The sequence below is a fragment of the Prunus persica genome, chromosome G1 (genome assembly GCF_000346465.2).
Source record: "Prunus persica cultivar Lovell chromosome G1, Prunus_persica_NCBIv2, whole genome shotgun sequence".
NCBI lineage: Eukaryota > Viridiplantae > Streptophyta > Magnoliopsida > Rosales > Rosaceae > Prunus > Prunus persica.
The window spans coordinates 43,888,663-43,908,472 of NC_034009.1; the positions used below are offsets into that span (position 1 = coordinate 43,888,663).

Consider the following 19,810-nt stretch of genomic DNA (forward strand, 5'->3'; position numbering starts at 1 on the left):
GAAACAGAAAGGAAACATAAAGGAAAAAAGAGTCCAATAGATGAATGATTATGTTTGATTTATTACTAATTATAAAAAATCAAGGATTAACAATATGAAATCCAATGCCAAATTTAAAGAGGCAAATGAAGTTTGTAATAGCCACGGATATCCGTGGCATGGGATATATCCACTATGCCATGAATATTCGTGACTGTTAATGATGTTTTCTTTGTATTGTCGATTATAAATACATGCCATCCAAAAGTTATTAGTATTTTTTGTATGAGTTTTGCATGGTATTAGCTTATGAATTTGAGCTTTAACTACAAATAATCTATAACTTATAAAGCCACTTACAAATTAAAGAACTAAACAACGAATCCAATGAATGAATGATTAATTACTTGGAACTGAATCCAAGATTGTTGCTCTTAGAAGATAGGGGACCTTCTAAACGAATATAGTCATACATAATTCCTTGGAAAGGACTTGTACTCAATGTTCGAGTTAGAAAAATGGTATTGTTCCCTTCCACCAGCTGAACACCAGGAACGTCGACATTGTACAGCCTATACAGCCCATGAATTCCATGCCTTGCGATGGTGTTATCGTTTCCAATCGGTCCCGTTGAAAAATGAGGATTGCTTGGTCGGAGGTCATTGATCCGAACCTTGAAGAGTTGAAGCAAAATTTTCATTAGAATTTACTTATAAGTAATTGTTTGTGGATATGAAATTTAGGGTTCAAATTCAAAGTCAAGAAGTAATACTTGTAAGTCAGAAACATGTGCTGTGGCTAGTGCTATTCGTAGTTTGTAGGTGTAGTTTTTGTCCACAATGTCAAGTTTGAACTTAATCTGCCATGTTGATCCTTGGTATGTGTTATTATCTGTCTTCCTGTGGATAAAAAAGAAAGGGGAACGTGCATTATATATATAAATAGTTAAATGAGATCTTACAATAGAAAGAGTTAGTTTTTAGCATATTAGAATAGTGTCTTAATATGTTTCCTAATTGAGTGTCACATGTTTAAATATATCAAACTCCGTTTGATAACTTAACATGTCAGAATGTTGTAACATAGTTACGTAGTATCACCCCAACAATAATGAATTACCTGGTAACCTGAGCAAAGAAGAAATCTTTTCTATAATCGCTAACGCCCACGGTGTAAACCATGTCGTTGTGAGGATATAAATCTGCATATCTTTCCCACAATCCATATTGTCTAAACCTGCCATTTACAACAGAAGCCTGAATTTCATGACCTAGCTTATAATCAAAAATATAAATTCTTATAAAAGTAGATTATCAATATAGGAAGAACAAACCTGTCAGTGTGGTTGAGATAGAGCTTGTTAATGTACTTTGGATTAGGATCAGGAACAAAGAATTCTGCTGCAGTTCGATCTGGAATGCCTATTTCCCAAAGAGTTGGCCCACTTCTTGGAGGTTCATAAACAAGTATACCCACATCTTTATCACTACCTGCAGGTTATTTTATATAAAATCACAGTGTAAATGGATTTATTTATTTGTTTATATATAATAAAGAAAACTTAATATAAGCAAAAATTAAAAAAGAAGGTAAAAATAAGACCTGGAGATATGGTTACTTCAGCTTCATATCGATAATCACCAATTAAACCAGGAACATAGGCAAAAAGATTATAGGTGCCTGGACGGATTCCAGTTATAGAGAAGCAGCCTTTCTCGTCTGCTTTAGTCCAAAATTGGTATCCCTGATGTAAAATTTAAAATATCATGCTGTAAATTTCTATATCATTCATAAATATATTTGGAAATTGGGTGCATGTAATCGTATTCATAATATACATAAAGAAGTTTCGGCTGAAAAATTCCTCAAATAAGCTTCGGTTTTACCATAGAGCACTTAATTGCAAATACATAGGTACCTTGCATTCAAATTGCCATGATCCAACGTCTCCTGGAGCTGCCAATCCCACCAGGGTACCATTTCCGGGTAAGTCTTCATCACTAATATACCTACACAAGTGTATATATTGAAATTTCACTTAAATTTTCAAAGGAAAAAAAGAGCGTACTATGTTAGCGTTAGCATAAATGAATTCATATAACAGAAAATAAAATATCAAGAATATCAATCACTGAAAACTTGACTATGTTCACTGTTGGTGTGTATATATGCCGGGCCTGCACGTGAGGATATAAAATTCACATACATTGTTGGCTCATTCACTAACATCATAATTTTGGGGGTTTATGGTGGTTGTCTAACAACTGACTCAGAACGTCACAATGACAATACACAGACTTCTTAAAGACAACCAAAAGAGGCTTTTAGAAATTAAGAACACATAAATCTCTAAAACAAATGCTTTGTTTCACAAGGGATAATCCAATTGACACTCACCTCCGTCCCTGGTGCGGGTTCTGGCTTCTGATGGACTTCCTAGTCCCCCTTAATTGTAATTTTTGTTTTCAGTGTTTTTGTCTTAGTGGGGGAAAACTGGTTACTAGACTCTGTGAGTTTAGTTTTTTTCCCTGAGTTTCTTTTAGCTGTTCAGGATGGTATCCTTTTGTATGCCTATCCTGTTTCTTAATGAAAGCTTCTTTGTCCAAAAAAAAAAAAATCCAATTGACACTTTCTTTTTTCGTTTTTTTTCCCCAATTAGGGTTCTATTTTAATATGATCACCAAAAGATATATAAATGTACTATAATAACAAATAGTTACCTGTCATGGACTAGTAATCTGCCGCTCACACTACCTCGTTGATCCAACGGCAGAAAGTCCTTGGAAGCTGGAAAATCATATGGCCAGCTTTGAACTTCAACTTCCATCTGAAATGTGTTACAAATTTTTCAGAGATGATATTTCACCCAATATACAATTAAAATTGCAAAATAATTTTCTTTTAGAATTGTAAAAAAAATACAAAGAATGTAGTTGGGGTATTCTTTTTCATGTGAAACCTGCTGTTTAGCGTCCTCCCATAGCCGCTTAAGTGGGTCATCTCCATTTACCAAAGAATTAAGATGGATAAAAACGGGGCCAAAAACCTTCTTCCATGGCTCATTCGGCCCAAATTGTAATATCAGATCCGCTCCTGAGTAATGGGTGCTGTGAAATATCTGAAGATACCATTTCATTCAAAGTTAGTACAATTGTACTTCTCGTTTTTAATAACCATTATGGTACGAATTAGGGCTCTAAATCTTAATACAATTTGAGTTTGACTCGTATAACGAACCAATCAATTCGTCAATGGTTCTTACCACAATGGAAGTGGATTCTCGGTCTCCCTTATGACACCCGAGATCGAGTTTTAATGAAATTTCTTTCCTCCAATGTAACCCAAATAAACCAATCAATTTGTAAGAGAAACGAGCTGAGCTCAAGCAAAATATTATGCTCAAGTTTTAATGAACGAGCCGAGCTCGAATCAAGCTAGATCTATCTCGGCTAAAAAATAAACGTACTTACAGCAAGGGTGATGGGCCCAACATGGGAAGTAAGGCACTGTTTGAGGGGCCCACCAGATTTGAACTCTTCGCTAGGAGTAATCTGCCAGAATCCCATGGGTGGGTCAGTGACCGTGGATATCCATCCATGCACCCGATTGTCCTTGTTCTCAATTGAATATTGATACTTATCATCCACCTGCGCAAAATCGACCAAAAATATTAACCAACAAACCGCATGAATTATTATGGGATCGGTTTATATTTTTTTTCCTGTCTATCAATTTTATCGTATATGATTTAGACATTTGATAAGTGATTAATTTTTATTTGAATTATGCGCGGTTTAAATTTAGAGTATGACAATAATGTGAAAAAAAAAAATTAAAAAAAATGTTGTTTGTTAAGATTGTTTGACTATAGGCTAGTTTTTTGTTGTTGTTAGTGATAATAAGAAGAAATGGTTGGTAGAAGTTAGAAGAAATACTTCTCCTTTAAACTCTGGCTCCACAGGATTGACAAGCAAGACAGCCTCTGGGTAAGCTAGGGGTTGGCCTCTTTCTGCCGTCCGATCATCAGGAAGTGGCATGTATCTTTGCCTATTATCTGACATTGCCATGTAATGAAACCTACAACAAGATTTTTTTTTTTTTTAAAAGGAGAACAATATTAAAGAAAGTATTTTTTTCCCCTTTTACCAAAACCTAATATCTACCTTTTTACTGACGAATGCTGCTATTTGTAACATATTTACTTATCACATTATTGATCACCTCTTTAATATATGTGAGTCAGTAAGTGATTAGCAATGCGGTCAATAAATGTGGTACAGATAGTATAATATTTTTTTTTTACAAATTAAAAAATTATTATTAACCTGCAAAAATTAATATATTTTTTCTTTGGGTAAGTGCTGATACATTTTATACACCATGTGTTGAGCTAGAGACTGGTATAGCAGCTGGTGCCTCTCCATTTGGGGCTATAATTATTTTCGGTTCAGTTTCGGTGAGATTGAAAAGGTAAACATCATCATCTTCACGAGAAAGCATTTGTCTTTTGGATCTGACATCACGAGAAAGCTACCCCTGTATGAGTTTTGTTTTTTCCTTTTTGCTATTGTGTGAGTTTTCTTTTCTGCCTACTACATTCAAACTTTTAAATTGGAATTAGAATTTTAATAAGATCTGTTTTGTCACCATCAATTAAATTGTCTACGTACAAATGCAACCCCACCTCATGTCATCTACATTGCATTTCTCTAATTGCATGATTGGTTAGTTCCTTTTTATTATACTTTACGAGTGCGCTATTTGTACTACGTACATCTACTGACCATATCACCTCAGCACTCTAAAATTGTTCTATTTTTTATATATATACAAGCGATATTTTATTTTAATTTAATCTAAATTACGAAAAGAAAAATTCGAACTGAAATGCAAAATATAGAGCACATTCGCTCTAGTGTAAGCCCATATCTGCCTAAAGTTGTTGTTACCTTACCTTTTATATACGGTAATAATCAATTCGCTAATTTTATTGTAATAAATGAAGGGGGATGCTATTGGCACTCCAATAATGGTTGCCTAAAATAAAGAGAAAATGGATGAAAGGAAATTACTTGTCTTTTCTGAGCTTAAACCCGATCCTGGTATTGGTCAAGTTGAAAGCAGGCCAATCCTTCAAGTGTTCATAGATACCGTACGTATAGAAGCCTGAGGAGTTGCGAAGCATAACAAACCTTGAAATTCACATTACTATTGTCACCATCAATTAATCATGAACTAATCACATATAATTAATAAAATAAATTCACCATATTTTTTCTTTCAAACTGACCTTTTGTCAATATTTAAAGGCACAACCTTTCCTTCTAGAGAGGGATCCCACATTCTGGTGAATGAAAGCTCTATCTGGTTCTCAGTTTCCACAATCACTGTAAAATTGGTTGTTTCCATCCTGCAAATAGAGCCACTAGTTTTCAGTTATATGTGGAACTTGGAAATGAAATTTTTTTTGGGGTCAAATTGTGAATTTGAGATCATAGAATGTTTGGTGAATTTTGAATCTAAAGGTCCCAAGGCTTGGACTAGGTCCGTGATTGAACACAATAGTCGAATGGCCATGTCCAAGCCAGGAGGTCTCAAATATCGAGTTTGGTAACTGAAATACAATGCATGTGTAGTGATGTAAAATTGGTGAATGAGAAAGGAGCACCCAAAAAAAAAAAAAAAAACTAAAATCTAAAATATTTTCAAGTTGTTTTGAAAAATAAGAGTGATTTTGAAAACTATAGATTTCACTTTTTTTAAAACAAAATCTTTTATAAAAATGAAAAATAAAAAAGAAAAGGTTACCAAATGGATCCTAAACTTTTAATTTTTGAAGGAGATGTTTTTCACACTTTCAGAATGTCATCATGAACTTGAAATTGAATATTTAATATTTTAAAACACTCACAGAATTAGTGCGCGATAATCCTCTAGTGTGCATGATAAATTTTTTTTAGCCTCTTTACACGCTTGCACTGTAAAGCATACATCCAATAATTTTATTATTACTAATAAATTTTTTATTATTTAACAAAAGTGATATATTGTTTTATTTATTTATAATACAAGTAAGTCTAAACTAAAGAGAGGAAGATTTCTCACACACACACTACTAAAGTGCTGTGGTGTTTGAACCTGAGAATAGTTAAGGTCCTTTTCTAATGGGCTACACCCGAAGTGATATTTTATTACTAATTGTAGACAAATTTCAAAATACCTTTTTTTTTTTTTGGGTTGGATCAAAATACCTTTTCAAATAGAGTATAATACCCCTTGGTAGGCATCCATTTATTACAAAAGATGCTAAGGACGATATTTTATTACTAACTATAGCCCAATTTCAAATTACCTTGTCAAATAGGATTATAATACCTCCTCCAATTGTATTTCTTCCAATTATCAATAAATCCTCCCTCGTATTGTCGAACTTCTCTATAAAAAAAAAAAATACCCCTTGTAACCGTCTATTTATTACAAAAGATGCTAAGGTTACAAGATTTGTGCAACCATCCATAAAGTTTACGTTAAATATATCAATCACAATTAATCTAAAAACTGTTTTCTTTAGTTTACAAAATTTGCTATCCTTTTGATATGTTTTCAGTTTGCATTTTAAGGGTAACTGTTTCTAACAATTGAGCTACAAGCCGCTCCTTGCTCTAGCAAACATGTTATATTATCAAATTGTATGCATTTTTTTGGTGGAAAGTATCAAATTGTATTTAATTTTAAAAACATATTTGAAGAAGAATCTACACTATCAATGCATGGTTGATATTGATATATGACTTATAGTATAAGAAAGGACAGGAGCACACCTATCAAATTCGCCTTTTTTTCTTTTAATTTCTGGCGCATCCCAAACCAGGTCCCAATACCTGCATATAGCTATAGACATAAGCATGTGTGTATGCATATACATTGCCCCAAAAAGGCTAACTTTCAAACCCCATATTAAAATTAAATCATCCAACCCTAAACCGAGATGAGCAATAGAGAACGATGCCTACGCTCTTAAGCTAAGTTTCCATCATTCGACATTCGACATGAGATACTCTCAACAATTATGCAGTACCAAAATAGAAGTAGCATTATTGTTTACATATTTTCAACCGTATCCAAGTTTTTCTCTTCTAAGTCAACAACTATAGCCAATACTGATCCATATAAAGAAATCTTCAGTATTTGAAATCCAATTTGAAAGAAGAGGCCTTACCCTCTATTGGAATCTTCATTAAGAATTTCAAGCAAATTGTCGACGCCGTTATATTGAATTCCGGTGACCATTCCCGCTGGTTTTGATAACGTCACCTGGAGAATCCCATTATCCATCACCACCTGCCCAAATAATTCATAAATTATAAGCTATCATATTATGACACTAACAAAAACGACGTCGTCTCGTCAGTCCAAAGTGTACCAAAAATGCTTACATCTTGTTCACGGATATGCAACTGCAGGCCTGTGATATTTTGCGCAGCAGCGGCTGGGAAAGTCACGGCCTGGATTAAGAGAATGATGAAACACAACTTTACCGACAGCCATGTTTTCGAGACGGAAAAAACGTCGCCTTTTGGTTCCCTTCCTGATCTGACATGAAAGGTCGACATGTGAACCGGGAAGGCAAAGGTCGAGATCAGGAATGTTGAAATATTGGCCAAGTTTCCGTGAATATGAAACAGAAGAATACAAATAATTAAAATATAATAATATTGTCTTGTGATTTCTTTACTTTGTCGCCACCAGTTTCTGTGTTTGGTGAACCAGACGGGGCATGCACTAGTCGTTGGTGGAGAAAAGTATATATGTATATTTGTGAAGCGATCTATGATAAAAAAGGTTCATTTGAAAAACTTTACTTGTTTTCTAGTATATTAGAGGAAAGTTATTGTGTGGATTCGGTTTTAAAGGATGCGTTTTTATTCTTTCTTTTTGGGGTTTCATTGCTTTTATTTATTTTCAAATTTATTCATGTATTGAGGAGAAAGTTTAGAGATGATTGATTGGTATTCGTACGTCTTTCCTTTTTGCCTTTTTTCTTTCAAATATTTTCTTTCTTTTGTATCTTTGGGAAAACTTTTAATTTATTTTTTCCGGGATTTGTTTTGTTTGTAAATTCAGGAAGAAAAGGGGTGACAGTTCACCAAATTGGAGGGCAATAATCTTACACCCAAGGGGGGACCCGTCCTATATATGGGGAGGGTGTGTGGTGGTGGATAATCGGATATGGGAACATGGATCAGATTGTAGAAGCCCGAATCATGTTTGGGTATGGGGATGGGGATTGGGTATCTCATGATCCGAAATGTTTGATTTTTAGATCTTTATTTAATTATTTTTGTACAAATTTACTCAAGTAAAAAGATTTTAGTTATTTATGAATAGAACGTTTTCAATAAACAATGAAATATTCATGATAAGTGACTAAAAGAGTTGGTCCGATAGTGATATAAGAGTTATTTCATGTCACTATTGAACAATGACTGAACCGATTTGTCTAATTTTGGAGGGACTGAACTATTTTAACATTTAATTACTATATTAGTGGATATCTTCATTTAATAAATATTTTGTTATTGATTCTAGAATTAAACTTTTATGAATGGGATGGAGAACTTAATCCTTGATGGGGTATCCCCTACGTAACATTGATATGCAGCTAAAAAGGAGGAGGGGGAGGGGGGAATTATAGAGTAGTACAGTCAGTGGCGGACTCAGAAATTTTTTAGCGGAGGTGCAAAATTAATTAAGTATGAAAAATAGTTTTTCAGCATAATCATTTTCTCAAGATAATTTTTGGCGGCTTTTATTCCTTACACATCAAATAAGAAAACTTGATTTTATGGGATTTTAGTATGAAGTATATATTGACTTAATGAGCCATCATTTTTAGCCTAAATCGTATTTTGCACTAAAACCGATTTTTCATATTTTGATTTGGTAGGAATTTGATTTTCTAGTATTTTTATTTGAATCCAAAGTAAAGGGGCAATTTGAAGCACCTACAATGGTTTTTCCGGCGATGGGAGATGGAGCTGCACCTTCTTGCGCCTTAATGGATCCGTCTCTGAGTACAGTAGTACAACCACGTGGTACATCTCACATGTTATAATATAAGTTCATATTTATTGATACCATTCCTTAAAATGAGGAAAAATAAACACTGTCGTTCACTCATATTATGACACATATAAGATGTACCACGTGGGTGTGGCCATACTACCGTAGTATTATATAATTTCTCCATGACGAAACAATAAAACATAAAGAGTAGCCCTTCAAGATGAGGGATATCCAAAGCCAATCCAAATTTGTGGTAAAGATAATAGATCTGCCAAAGGAATCGGCATAGATCCGTCAAAACTCGGAGAACACCGAGGATCTGGCGAGATGCGAGGGTTTTCCCTCTCTCTCTCTCTCTCTCTCTCTCTCTCTCTCTCTCTCTCTCTCTCTCTCTCGCTCTCTATTAGTTGGCATTTTGCTTTTGAGTGTTAGGGGTGTGTTGTTCCCTTAGGACGGACCTATGAAGAGACTAAACTGGACTATAGCCTAGGCGACTTTTTATTTTGTAAGCTGAAAATTTCTTCCAGCTCATCTGCTAGCTTCTATAATGAGGGGGATTTTAGTGAGGGAGTTCAATGTGAGGTTCCATCCCACTTTAACTCAAATACTTTCTCTCTCTTGTTGGCAAGGTCTAAAATATCGATGGTATCAGAAATATCGGTAGTCCAAAAACACGGAAATTTCGATGAAAATATCGGGATATTATCGATATCGATAAAAATTGAATAAAAACAACGGAAATTGTAAGAAAAACTTGAAAATTTTTATTGAAACTTTGGGGGATGTTTATTCAGTCAATTATCTATTAGTTTATCACAAAAAAATTGGAAAGAAATGCATTGCATGATAGGTTAACTGATTGAAGTTGATTATATAGCGAGCTGACAAACACTGTGAGTGTAAAAAATATGTAGTAATTAATTAAAGAAGATTAAACTCACCATAATCATTTATATATAATGATTTACTATAATATTTTACACTTTATATATTGCATGGTAAAATACATGAGTGACTTAGTACCACACAGAGTTCTTATGAGGTTCAAATTTTTTACTATCTTTATCATCTCTATCTGTAGAGTAAGTGTATTGTGAAGAGTAGTCATCAAATGATAAACCTCCAAAATAATTTTGCATGTAATTATCCGCAGTCTTATATAGGACATATATAATAACATGGCCCACTCAAATTAAAACCTACTCTATTTGAAGGTCCTTTCTGCGTCATTCAACCAAGTAAATCTTTAATCTTAACAGTGGAATTTTTTTTTTCGACGTAAGAATCTTTGTGATAAATTTATTATATTTTGTGGGTTGTTGATTAGTGATTTCTTTATTATCTCAAATTAAGAACAATAATATTTGTTTGATTTATTTATTTCCTCCGATGTGTTGGTAAAGTAAATTTAGCCTATTTCATTTATGGGTCTGTCCTTGATCACTGGTTCAATAATTCATGAAAATCCCAATTGAAAACAAACCTAAATATCTTTTCATATAAATCCGGAAATACTAATCCCCTCATCAACCTGAAAGCCTTAATTCCTAATATTATAAAAGAAAATAAGTTTGAAGAAAAGTTGAACTGCTCCGGCTGCAAAGTTAGTGACTTTTTTTTTTTTTTGGTGTGAGGACATTTTTTATTGAGAGAAGCAATAATATACTAAATTCACACACACAACCAACTAGTGGGTCCTTTGCAAGTGACTTTTTTTTTTTTTTGGTTCATAAGGAGGCATGTGGATAAATGATGTCACAATAAAGGTGCTAATTATGAGTGAATTTTTAATTTGGAGAGTTCGATACGCTATAAATTTGTTCATGGGAGTAATTATCACATTGAAAACACGGCATGCATCACATGATGTTGGTTTGAAATATATGTACTAGTGGAAAGAATGTAAAACTCAGTTTGAGACAAATTGTGGTGGGTACATCCCTAATTATTTAGATTATCGTGCGATTATTGTTGTTCTAACACACTAGTTGAAGAAAAAGATCAAAATCCTCATAATTGGCAAATATTCTTTTATGGTGCATAAACCATGGTAACAGTTGGGTTTAACTGTTTATGACATGTTTATTTTAGGGTGTTGATTTTTTTACTTTCCTTTTGTCCACTTACACTCCTTTTTGTTTTTTTTAAAATACTTTTTATTCTAACAAAAAAGAGAGTGTAAGTCGACAAAAAAGGAGTGAGAGGGCATACAATTTCCAACAAAGAGAATGTAAGTGGACACAAGCGAAGTGGAAAAATCAGCTCCCTTATTTTAATGTAAGATTAACGTTTTTCTAACAAGCATAATATTTTGGTCGAGATTAGCTTGTTTCTTTTATGAACAGAGTTCGAGCGAGCCCAAAACGAGCAGAAAACGAGTTGAATTTGAAGTGAGTAGAGCCCATTTACAGTCCTATAACCTAATTTGATTAATATGCAGAAGAGAATTCAATTTTGTTGAGTTTCTTTCTTACCCCTTTTGTTTTTGTTCCTTTTTTACCTAAGGCCATTGAAAAATACTTGCAAATATGGGAAATGTAGAGGAGCAAAAAACAAGTACATCCCTCTTTTTTGTGTGGTCTCTTTTCTTTTTGTTCTTCTTGAGATTTTTCCATATTCGTTAAGCTACATTTAGATGGAGCGATTTAAAAGAGAGAATTTGGGGTTGACAACTAGGCTAAATTTGCTTTAAAAACAAAAATCACAGTGCATGCATTGTCTAAATCCATTGATTTGGAATACCTTCGTCCAAATGGAATATCGGAATTTTTTCCTTTCTTTTTTGTTTAACAAATACGTAGTTTACCATATTTGCTAGAAACACTGTATCAGCATAATGGACAAACGAATAGAGGGATAGCGACTGAACCGTTTAGATACATATGCACTATAAAACAAAGCAGAGCTGAAGACAAAAGAAACAACAAAGACATCAAATCTCCCCAGACCACATGACCATGGACCTCCAACTATCATCTCTGGTAGCTCTTGTTGTAGTCACATTTGCCTTTTCACTATTTATCCGCTCCCGATTTTGGAAACCAAGAGCAGTCAGAAAATCACCACCACTGGCTGGAGGTGCATGGCCTATAATCGGCCACCTCCGCTTATTTAAAAGTCCTGCAGAACCACTCCATATGGCATTGGGTAAATTGGCAGATAAGTATGGACCAATTTTCACTATAAAGTATGGAGTTGAGAGAGCTGTGGTTGTGAGCAGCTCGGAAATGGCGAAAGAGTGTTTAAAGACGCATGACAAAGTCTTTTCTAGCCGTGTACAATCGGTAGTCTCAGAAATCCTTGGTTACAACTATGCCTTCTTTGCATTCAGCACCTACGGCCGCTACTTTCACGAAATTAAAAAAAAGGTCATGCACGAGCTCTTCTCCAACCATCGCATCGAGATGCTCAAACACGTTAGAGAATCCGAAGTGAGCACATCGATCAGAGAAATATACGAGCAGTGGACGAAGAACAAGAAGAGTGGTGGTTCAAATGAGGTGGTGGTGGAAATGAAAGAATGGTTTGGTGACATAAGTGAGAATGTGATTTTTAGGATGATATTAGGGCAAAGATGTACTGAAGCTAAAAATTACGCAAAGAACCCCTTGCCAGGAGAGTTGATGGGGAGAAAGATTTTCCATGATGTTCTTCATATGCTTGGGACTGTGGTGCTTTCAGATGCGGTTCCTTTCTTGAGATGGTTGGACTTGGGTGGCCATCAGATTCAGAAGGCAATGAGGAAGAAATTAAAGGAGGTAGATCAACTGCTTCAAGTTTGGCTAGATGAGCATAAGCAGAAGAGGAAGATTTCTGGTGGGGTGAAGGGTGATGATGACCGTGACTTCATGGATACCATGATTTCATTTCTTGATGATGATTTGAAAGTTACCAAGGAGTATGATGCCGATACCATCAACAAAGCTACCGCCCTGGTATGTGCACATTTTAATACCAAATTCATCACTTGGCTCTTTATTTATTATTTCTGAACAACCCTTGGATAACCCAAATCTAAGGCCTTCATCTACCCAATGTAATTTTGTGTACTTGTTTTGCAGACTATTCTCTTAGCAGGTGTAGATGTAACTACAGGGACATTGTCATGGGCACTGTCTTTACTTCTGAACAACCCTGTAACCCTAAAAAGGGCCCAAGAAGAATTAGACCAAGTTATTGGAAGAGAGAGGCAAGTGAAGGAATCTGACATCGACAACTTGGTCTATCTCCAAGCGGTTCTCAAAGAAACAATGCGTTTATACCCTCCAGGACCAGTTCCACTGGCCCATGTGTCCACAGAAGATTGCATTTTAGGGGGCTACCATATCCCAGCAAAGACTCGTGTCTTCATCAACATTGGAAAGATCCAACTAGATCCAAAGACGTGGCCAGAGCCGAATGAGTTTCGACCCGAACGATTTCTTACAACACACAAGAACATTGATGTTAGAGGTCAGGATTTTGAGTTGATACCATTTAGCAGTGGAAGAAGAATGTGTGCAGGGTTATCACTTGCTATGAAAATGATGCCGTTGGCACTTGCTTCTTTGCTTCATGGGTTTGAAATTGCAACCCCTAGTGATGAGCCGGTTGACATGAGTGAGAATATGGAGTTGACTAACCATAAATCTTCCCTTCTTGAAGTCGTTGTCACGCCGCGCCTTCCTGCTCAATTATATGAATAGTATCATAAATAAGGCGAACTGCTATGTTACTATGTGGGATTGAAGTTACATGTGGTGTTCCTGACCAATTTCAGTTGAGAACCTCAGCTTGCAATAACAATCAATTGTTGTAGTCTATTTTGAATTTAAAATTAAAGCTGTCAATTGGAGCATATTTGCAACTTGCAAGAACTAAATTGACATTCTCTAAATGCAGAGACTTGGGATCCGATATATAATATTGTTGCTCTTTTAATCCCTAGATTTATATATTTAAGTATGAATTTTTTCTCATATGTCTTATTTATTTTTGTGTTTTATGCCAATTTTATTCTTGTGATCAGTAACGGAAACAAATTTAGAATCCCTTGTTTTTATGCCTTTTTCCTCCTATTTGTTAATTTTTAGGCTTAAATTCATACTAGTGTTTTAAACGTTTTGGTAGATATGGTAAGTTTACAGGTTTCTTCTGTTCGTAGTATATATACATGATTAATTGTTACTTCTATTTGTTATTGATCTTGCCTGACTTCACATTTACTTTTTTTTGTGTGCTCAACTATTGTTTAATTTTCCAGAGGTATGATGCCGGAAAAGAAATTGCTTTTGACTAGAGGGTTTCAAATTTGAAGGAGGTTCCTTTATGCATTAAATTTCCACATTCACAACTGGTGCATAAAGTTTGCTTTGCTTTAAATATCACAATAATTATCTATGTACTGCAGTTTTGTCCAATCTTCTAATTTGATTTTATATTACTTGTGAAATATCATTTTGACTGAGTTCTAGGATTTTATACATGAGTTTGGACCCTGATAGTCAGACACTACAATGTGTGAAAAATAACCATGATAAACTTCATAATAAAAAAAATAACCGATGCTAAACACCTTAAAGACATCGAGAAATATATAAGAAATAATGTGATTCTCTTTATGGCATCGAAATCAATGTTATTTTGAAGAAAGTCAATAACTAAATCTCATTAAGGCATCAATTTATTCGAAGAGATCATGTCGTTTATCATAGTAGGCATCAGTTTTCTCCGATATATTTTATATCCCTAATTAGCATCACCTTACAAGTTACAATACTTAAGTTTTTTTTTTACTGTAAAAGGCAACGGTTTTTCCCGATGCCTATTATTATTTTTTTGGTAGTGAAATTTTTTTAGTATTCTGAAAAGCTGTTAGAAGTTGGATAATAATTTAGTTTGGTTTGATTATTTTTTTTATATCTCGAAGTTGACTTGGTTCGGGCTTAAGTTTAAATTTGGTTCGGGTTAATAATATTTGAAAAATGATAAGACACATACAAAAAACATAACAGTATGCAAAGATTGGTCATCAATATTCAATACAAAGAAGTAAAAGCAATGAACATCTTTAAATTTTTTGATTTATTTCTATAGAAGACCATAGACATATTCTTTTTAGTAAATTCCACGTACATGCTTTTGGTGTAAATAATGGGTTTCACCAAACACCAAACTAAATGAGGCTTTGTATGGTTCTGAATTATATCGAGTCCATTTGTAGCCCTAACCAATTTGATTAATATTGGTAACGTAGAGGAGTGCAAAAACCAAGTACATCCCTTTTTATAAAATATTTTATTTTATTTTAATATTTATATTAATTAAGTTGCATTTGGATGGAGGGATTTCAAAGAAGGGATTTGAATTTAACAACTAGCTAAATTTGCTATAAAAACAAGAACCACATTAATTACATATAGTATACTTGAAATGAATATGAAATGACCATATTCATGGAATTATTTTAAATCCACTTGTTTTCTTGATTTCTTTTTTATTGAAATCTTGACATATATACACCCTAAAAAAACATGGATTCGACAACAACTAGATGTTGTTGCCCAATGTCAAAAGTCGTTAATTACTTAAAAGAGTAATTAAGAAAGGCTTTTTTATAGCAAAATGTCCCTAAGGTTAACAAAACTATCAGATTGTGTCATTCTTATTTTTTTGTGTCTTTTGTGGTCCTCAAGGTTAATACGGGTGCTCACAAATAGTCATTGCCGTTAGCTTCCGTCTAAAAATCTGTTAAATTGTTGACATAACATATATATATATATATATATATATATAAGACTCACATATCCAATAAAATGATGCGACGTGGATTATATCAATAAATATATATTTCAAAAATAATTTTAAATTTGTAAACCATGAAACCCAAATTAATAATAAAAGAAATCAAAATTATTACAAACCCCAAAAAATAAAAAACTACTAGCTCCATCGCACCTCACCCCCAAGCATCGCTACACGCCTTCCCCCTCCTTCCTCCTCTATCTGGTCTCCCTCTGCCCCCTCTCTCAGCCTCTCTCATCCCTCCCTGACCCAACCCCAACCCCCCCTCCCGTACCCAGATATCGTAGATTTTCCCCCACCTCATCGACTCCGCTAATCTGCCCACCTCAACCACCGCCGCTAATATGCCTATGCCTATGGTTGGATGGTTTGATGATTCAAATTCAAGGAAAAAAATAATATTTTCCTTCATCATCAAGAATCAATAAATCAACATCAATTCATAACCATAGTCCTTGATTATTTTCATGAGAAGGGGGGAACTGGGGGTTCGGGTTAGGTCAGAGAGAGAGAGAGAAAGAGAGAGAGGCATGCGATGGAGCTAGTGTTTTTTTTTTTTTTTTTTGGTTTGTAATAATTTTGGTTTATTTTATTATTAGTTTTCTATGGTTTATAAATTTAAAATTATTTTTGAAATATATATTTTTAATATAATCCATGTGGCATCATTTCATTGGATTTGTGAGTCCAACATGGATGCCACGTCAGCAATTTAACAGATTTTTGGACGAAAGTTAATTACAAGGACTATTTGTGAGCACCCATGTTAACGTTGAGGACCACGAATGATACCAAAAAACAAGAAGGATGCAATCTGATTGTTTTGTTAACCTCAGGGATTTTTGTGATAAAAATCCATTAAAAAAAGATAAAATGGGTATTTATGTTCCATAAAAATAGGACCCATTATCTGATTTTATTTTTAATTTAATTTTTTATAATTTAAATTGACTATATTATCTTCATTTAATTAATAATTTTAATTTTTAATGTTTGCATTAACCAATGGTATTTTATGGTATTTTGAATGTTTCACCATTCTCTGTCTTTTACTTAATATATATAGATTACGAAATTGATTTAATTAAAATTTACATATTAGTTCTTTTTCTAGTATATATTGTTAAGATAAAAAAAATGGTCACGGTAAATTATATAATTTTTTTTAAAAGTAAATGGTAAATGTAAGCCAACATGTGTTCCCCAAATTTAGGGATATGTGTTGTGTTTCAAAATGGTGGATATAAAAGATAATAGACCTAAAAATGAGGCCAAATCCTATCAGCACTTATTTAAAATTCAAAAGTGTTGTTTGCCTAAGGAAGTCTTATTCAGTTGGCCTATAAAAAGACTACAATAAAATTAAATTAAATTAAATTAAAAAAAAAAAAAGAAGAGAAAATGAGGCAAGAGATAAAAGAAAAAGGTTGCTAGAGAAATTAGGACAGTACAGAGAAGAGGAAAAAAATTAGTACAACTATTCTATCATCTCCATTTTTTTTTTTTGGTTAGGCATAGCATGCCAAAAATCCATGGGTGAGAAACCCTGAAATTATTTGGATGCAAAATCCATGAATGAGCACTAAGTCACTCAGAAAAATCATTAGATACGAAATCCATTATTGGGTGGAAAATCCTTAAATTTATTTGAGATGAAAAATCCTTATGGGTGAGAAACCTCGTCTTTGATAGAAATTCTCAAAACAAGCATTAAAAAAGCCCTAAGATTTCTATTTGAATTATTGACCGCTAAAGAGGTCAGCATGCTGATCTATGCAAAGACCAAACTCTCAAACCAAAGCTCAAATGGTCCAACTTGTTCAAATTACTGTTGTTGTCGGCAGCAAGGAAAAATGGTGCTCATCACTTTTCTGCAGGGCAGGATTGGCTTAATTACCAAATATCTTAGTTTCAAACTATGGGCACTTGGTTTCAACTTTGACAAGCTGATAAAAAAATTATGGGCACTTAGTTTCAAATTTCAACCAAATAAATTGTCAAGAATTATTTTCTCCTCATGGCAAGCAAAGAATTGTTAATGATCAAATTAAATTAGTGAGTTCATCAAAATTTTGACCATTAATTTTCTTTGACATTGACAATGAAAAGATGGCATAAAACCATTCCATATTTTCTCATGGGTCATCTACCCATGCAAATTTAAATGAGATCCAATTCAAATCTCTCAAATACAAATTCTTAATTAGTGGACCGCACTTATCCATTAATTTTCAAATGTTGGAACTACGTCGTTTTGATCCCATCAAGGTACATAGGCAGTCTACCATACCAATAAATGCAACCGCAACCACATTTGAATCCTTGGTTTGTCCTAACCAAATTCGCCCAAACACTTTTCCAAATACAAATGTCAATTGTATAAAATTAGTTGGTTCATCAAAATTGCTCATTATTTTTTCTTGGGCATTGACAACAAGAAATATGGTACAAAAACTATCCAATTTTTCCATGGGTCATTTACCTATGAAAATTTTAAAATCTCCAAATTGTCTTAAAGATGCAATTTCTAAATTAGTGGGCCACACTTACCCATTAATTTTCAAATTTTGGAACTACGTCGGTTTGATCCCATCAAGGGTACGTAAACAGTCTACAATCCCAATAGACGCAACTGCAACTAAATTTGAATATCTGGTTTATCCTAACCAAATTCGTCCAAACACTTTTCCAAGTGCAATGAGTCATTCACTTCTCGCAATTCCGCACTAGGTTGGTTTGATCCTAATCAAGAGTGCATAGGCAGTCTAGCATCTCAATAAATGCAACTGCAACCAAATTTGAATCATTGGCTACATCAACCAAATTCCCACAAATTAAATATCCATCTCGACACAAATTAATTCCGAACTACATTGGTTTGATCCATTCAAAAGGGTACGTAGGTAATTTAGAGACTCAATCTAGATGCAACCGCCCAAATCTTAAATCCAAATAGAATCCTTGGTTTATTCTTAACCAAATTAGCCTCAAACACAATTCAAAATTGAACCCTTAGTTTATTTAGCTAAATTCACTCAATACAATTCAAATCAAATTTTCCTTGCAATGAGTTATTTATTCATTGCAATTCTTTGAACTACAAGTGGCTTGATTCTAGTAAGGGATACGTAGGCACCCGAGGTTCGACTTAGGGGCAGCCACAAAACCAAACACACACGTTCTGTTTTTTTATGATGGAATCAAAGAGTGTTCCCTTGAACCAAGAGATTGTAATTAAGAGACACTGCGTCTTAAATGGGTTGAATCTAAAATAATAAAACCTCATTATTTAATTAATAATGGCAAAATTATGTTGGAATGTTCACATTTTTCTTCAACATATATAATATGAATTAATACTCATGATGACACACTTCATAACATAACCAAAGACAATCGTTGCTAAATCCATGTTTTTTAATAATATATATACTTGGATTGTTATAAGATAAACAAACAATTCTATCTTACAATGTCATCTAAACCCATAAATTTGGAATACATCCATTCAAATGGAATCTTAGATTTGTTTCCTTTTTCTTCTTTTTTTAGTTTGACAAATACTACTACAAAAAACAAGTACATCCCTCTTTTTTGTGTGGTTTCGCTATTTTCTTTCTTCTTGAGTTTTTTCCACATTAATTAAGTTACATTTGGATGGAGGGATTAGAAGAAGGGATTTGGTCCCTGTGATTTACCACTTTTACCACTAAATTTTATGTTGTTTCAATTGAGTCACTTTTGCCCTTATAGTTTTCGATCTGAAGCACTTCAAGGACAATCCCAATTTTCCGTCAAATTATTCTAACTTACGTTATTTATTGAGGGGCATTTTGCAAAACACGAAACTGAATGAAGCTTTGTATGGTCTGAATTAATGTATTGAGCCCATTTGTAGCCCTAAACAATTTGATTAATATGGTAAATGCAGAAGAGAATTCCTTTTGTTGAATTTCTTTCTTTTCCTTTTTGGTATTATTCC

General features: G+C 33.8%; 2 protein-coding genes across 2 annotated transcripts; one reads left to right on the plus strand and one right to left on the minus strand.

The window, feature by feature from the left end:
- Positions 352-7,626, minus strand: LOC18791491 (probable rhamnogalacturonate lyase B). Its single transcript, XM_007221906.2, has 15 exons — positions 7,416-7,626; positions 7,199-7,320; positions 6,801-6,860; positions 5,270-5,389; positions 5,052-5,171; positions 3,915-4,056; positions 3,450-3,626; positions 2,939-3,097; positions 2,700-2,806; positions 1,898-1,988; positions 1,582-1,723; positions 1,313-1,469; positions 1,099-1,215; positions 752-878; positions 352-652 (listed from the first exon to the last, which is right to left on the minus strand). The coding sequence occupies exons 1-15, from the start codon at positions 7,590-7,592 to the stop codon at positions 383-385; spliced, it is 2,088 nt and encodes a 695-aa protein (XP_007221968.1). The 5' UTR covers positions 7,593-7,626; the 3' UTR covers positions 352-382.
- LOC18790568 (cytochrome P450 82A3) lies at positions 12,003-13,730 on the plus strand. The gene is made up of 2 exons (XM_007225024.2): positions 12,003-12,980; positions 13,107-13,730. The coding sequence occupies exons 1-2, from the start codon at positions 12,003-12,005 to the stop codon at positions 13,728-13,730; spliced, it is 1,602 nt and encodes a 533-aa protein (XP_007225086.2).

Bases quoted from the DNA above. Each gene is read 5' to 3' on its own strand.
- LOC18791491 (XM_007221906.2), bottom strand. From the start codon at position 7,592: ATGTCGACCTTTCATGTCAGATCAGGAAGGGAACCAAAAGGCGACGTT. The intron at 1,724-1,897 runs GTACCTATGTAT...ATTTTACATCAG, and splicing joins CATGGCAATTTGAATGCAAG to GGATACCAATTTTGGACTAA. The intron at 1,216-1,312 runs GTTTGTTCTTCC...TGTAAATGGCAG, and splicing joins TATCTCAACCACACTGACAG to GTTTAGACAATATGGATTGT.
- LOC18790568 (XM_007225024.2), top strand. From the start codon at position 12,003: ATGGACCTCCAACTATCATCTCTGGTAGCTCTTGTTGTAGTCACATTT. The intron at 12,981-13,106 runs GTATGTGCACAT...CTTGTTTTGCAG, and splicing joins TCAACAAAGCTACCGCCCTG to ACTATTCTCTTAGCAGGTGT.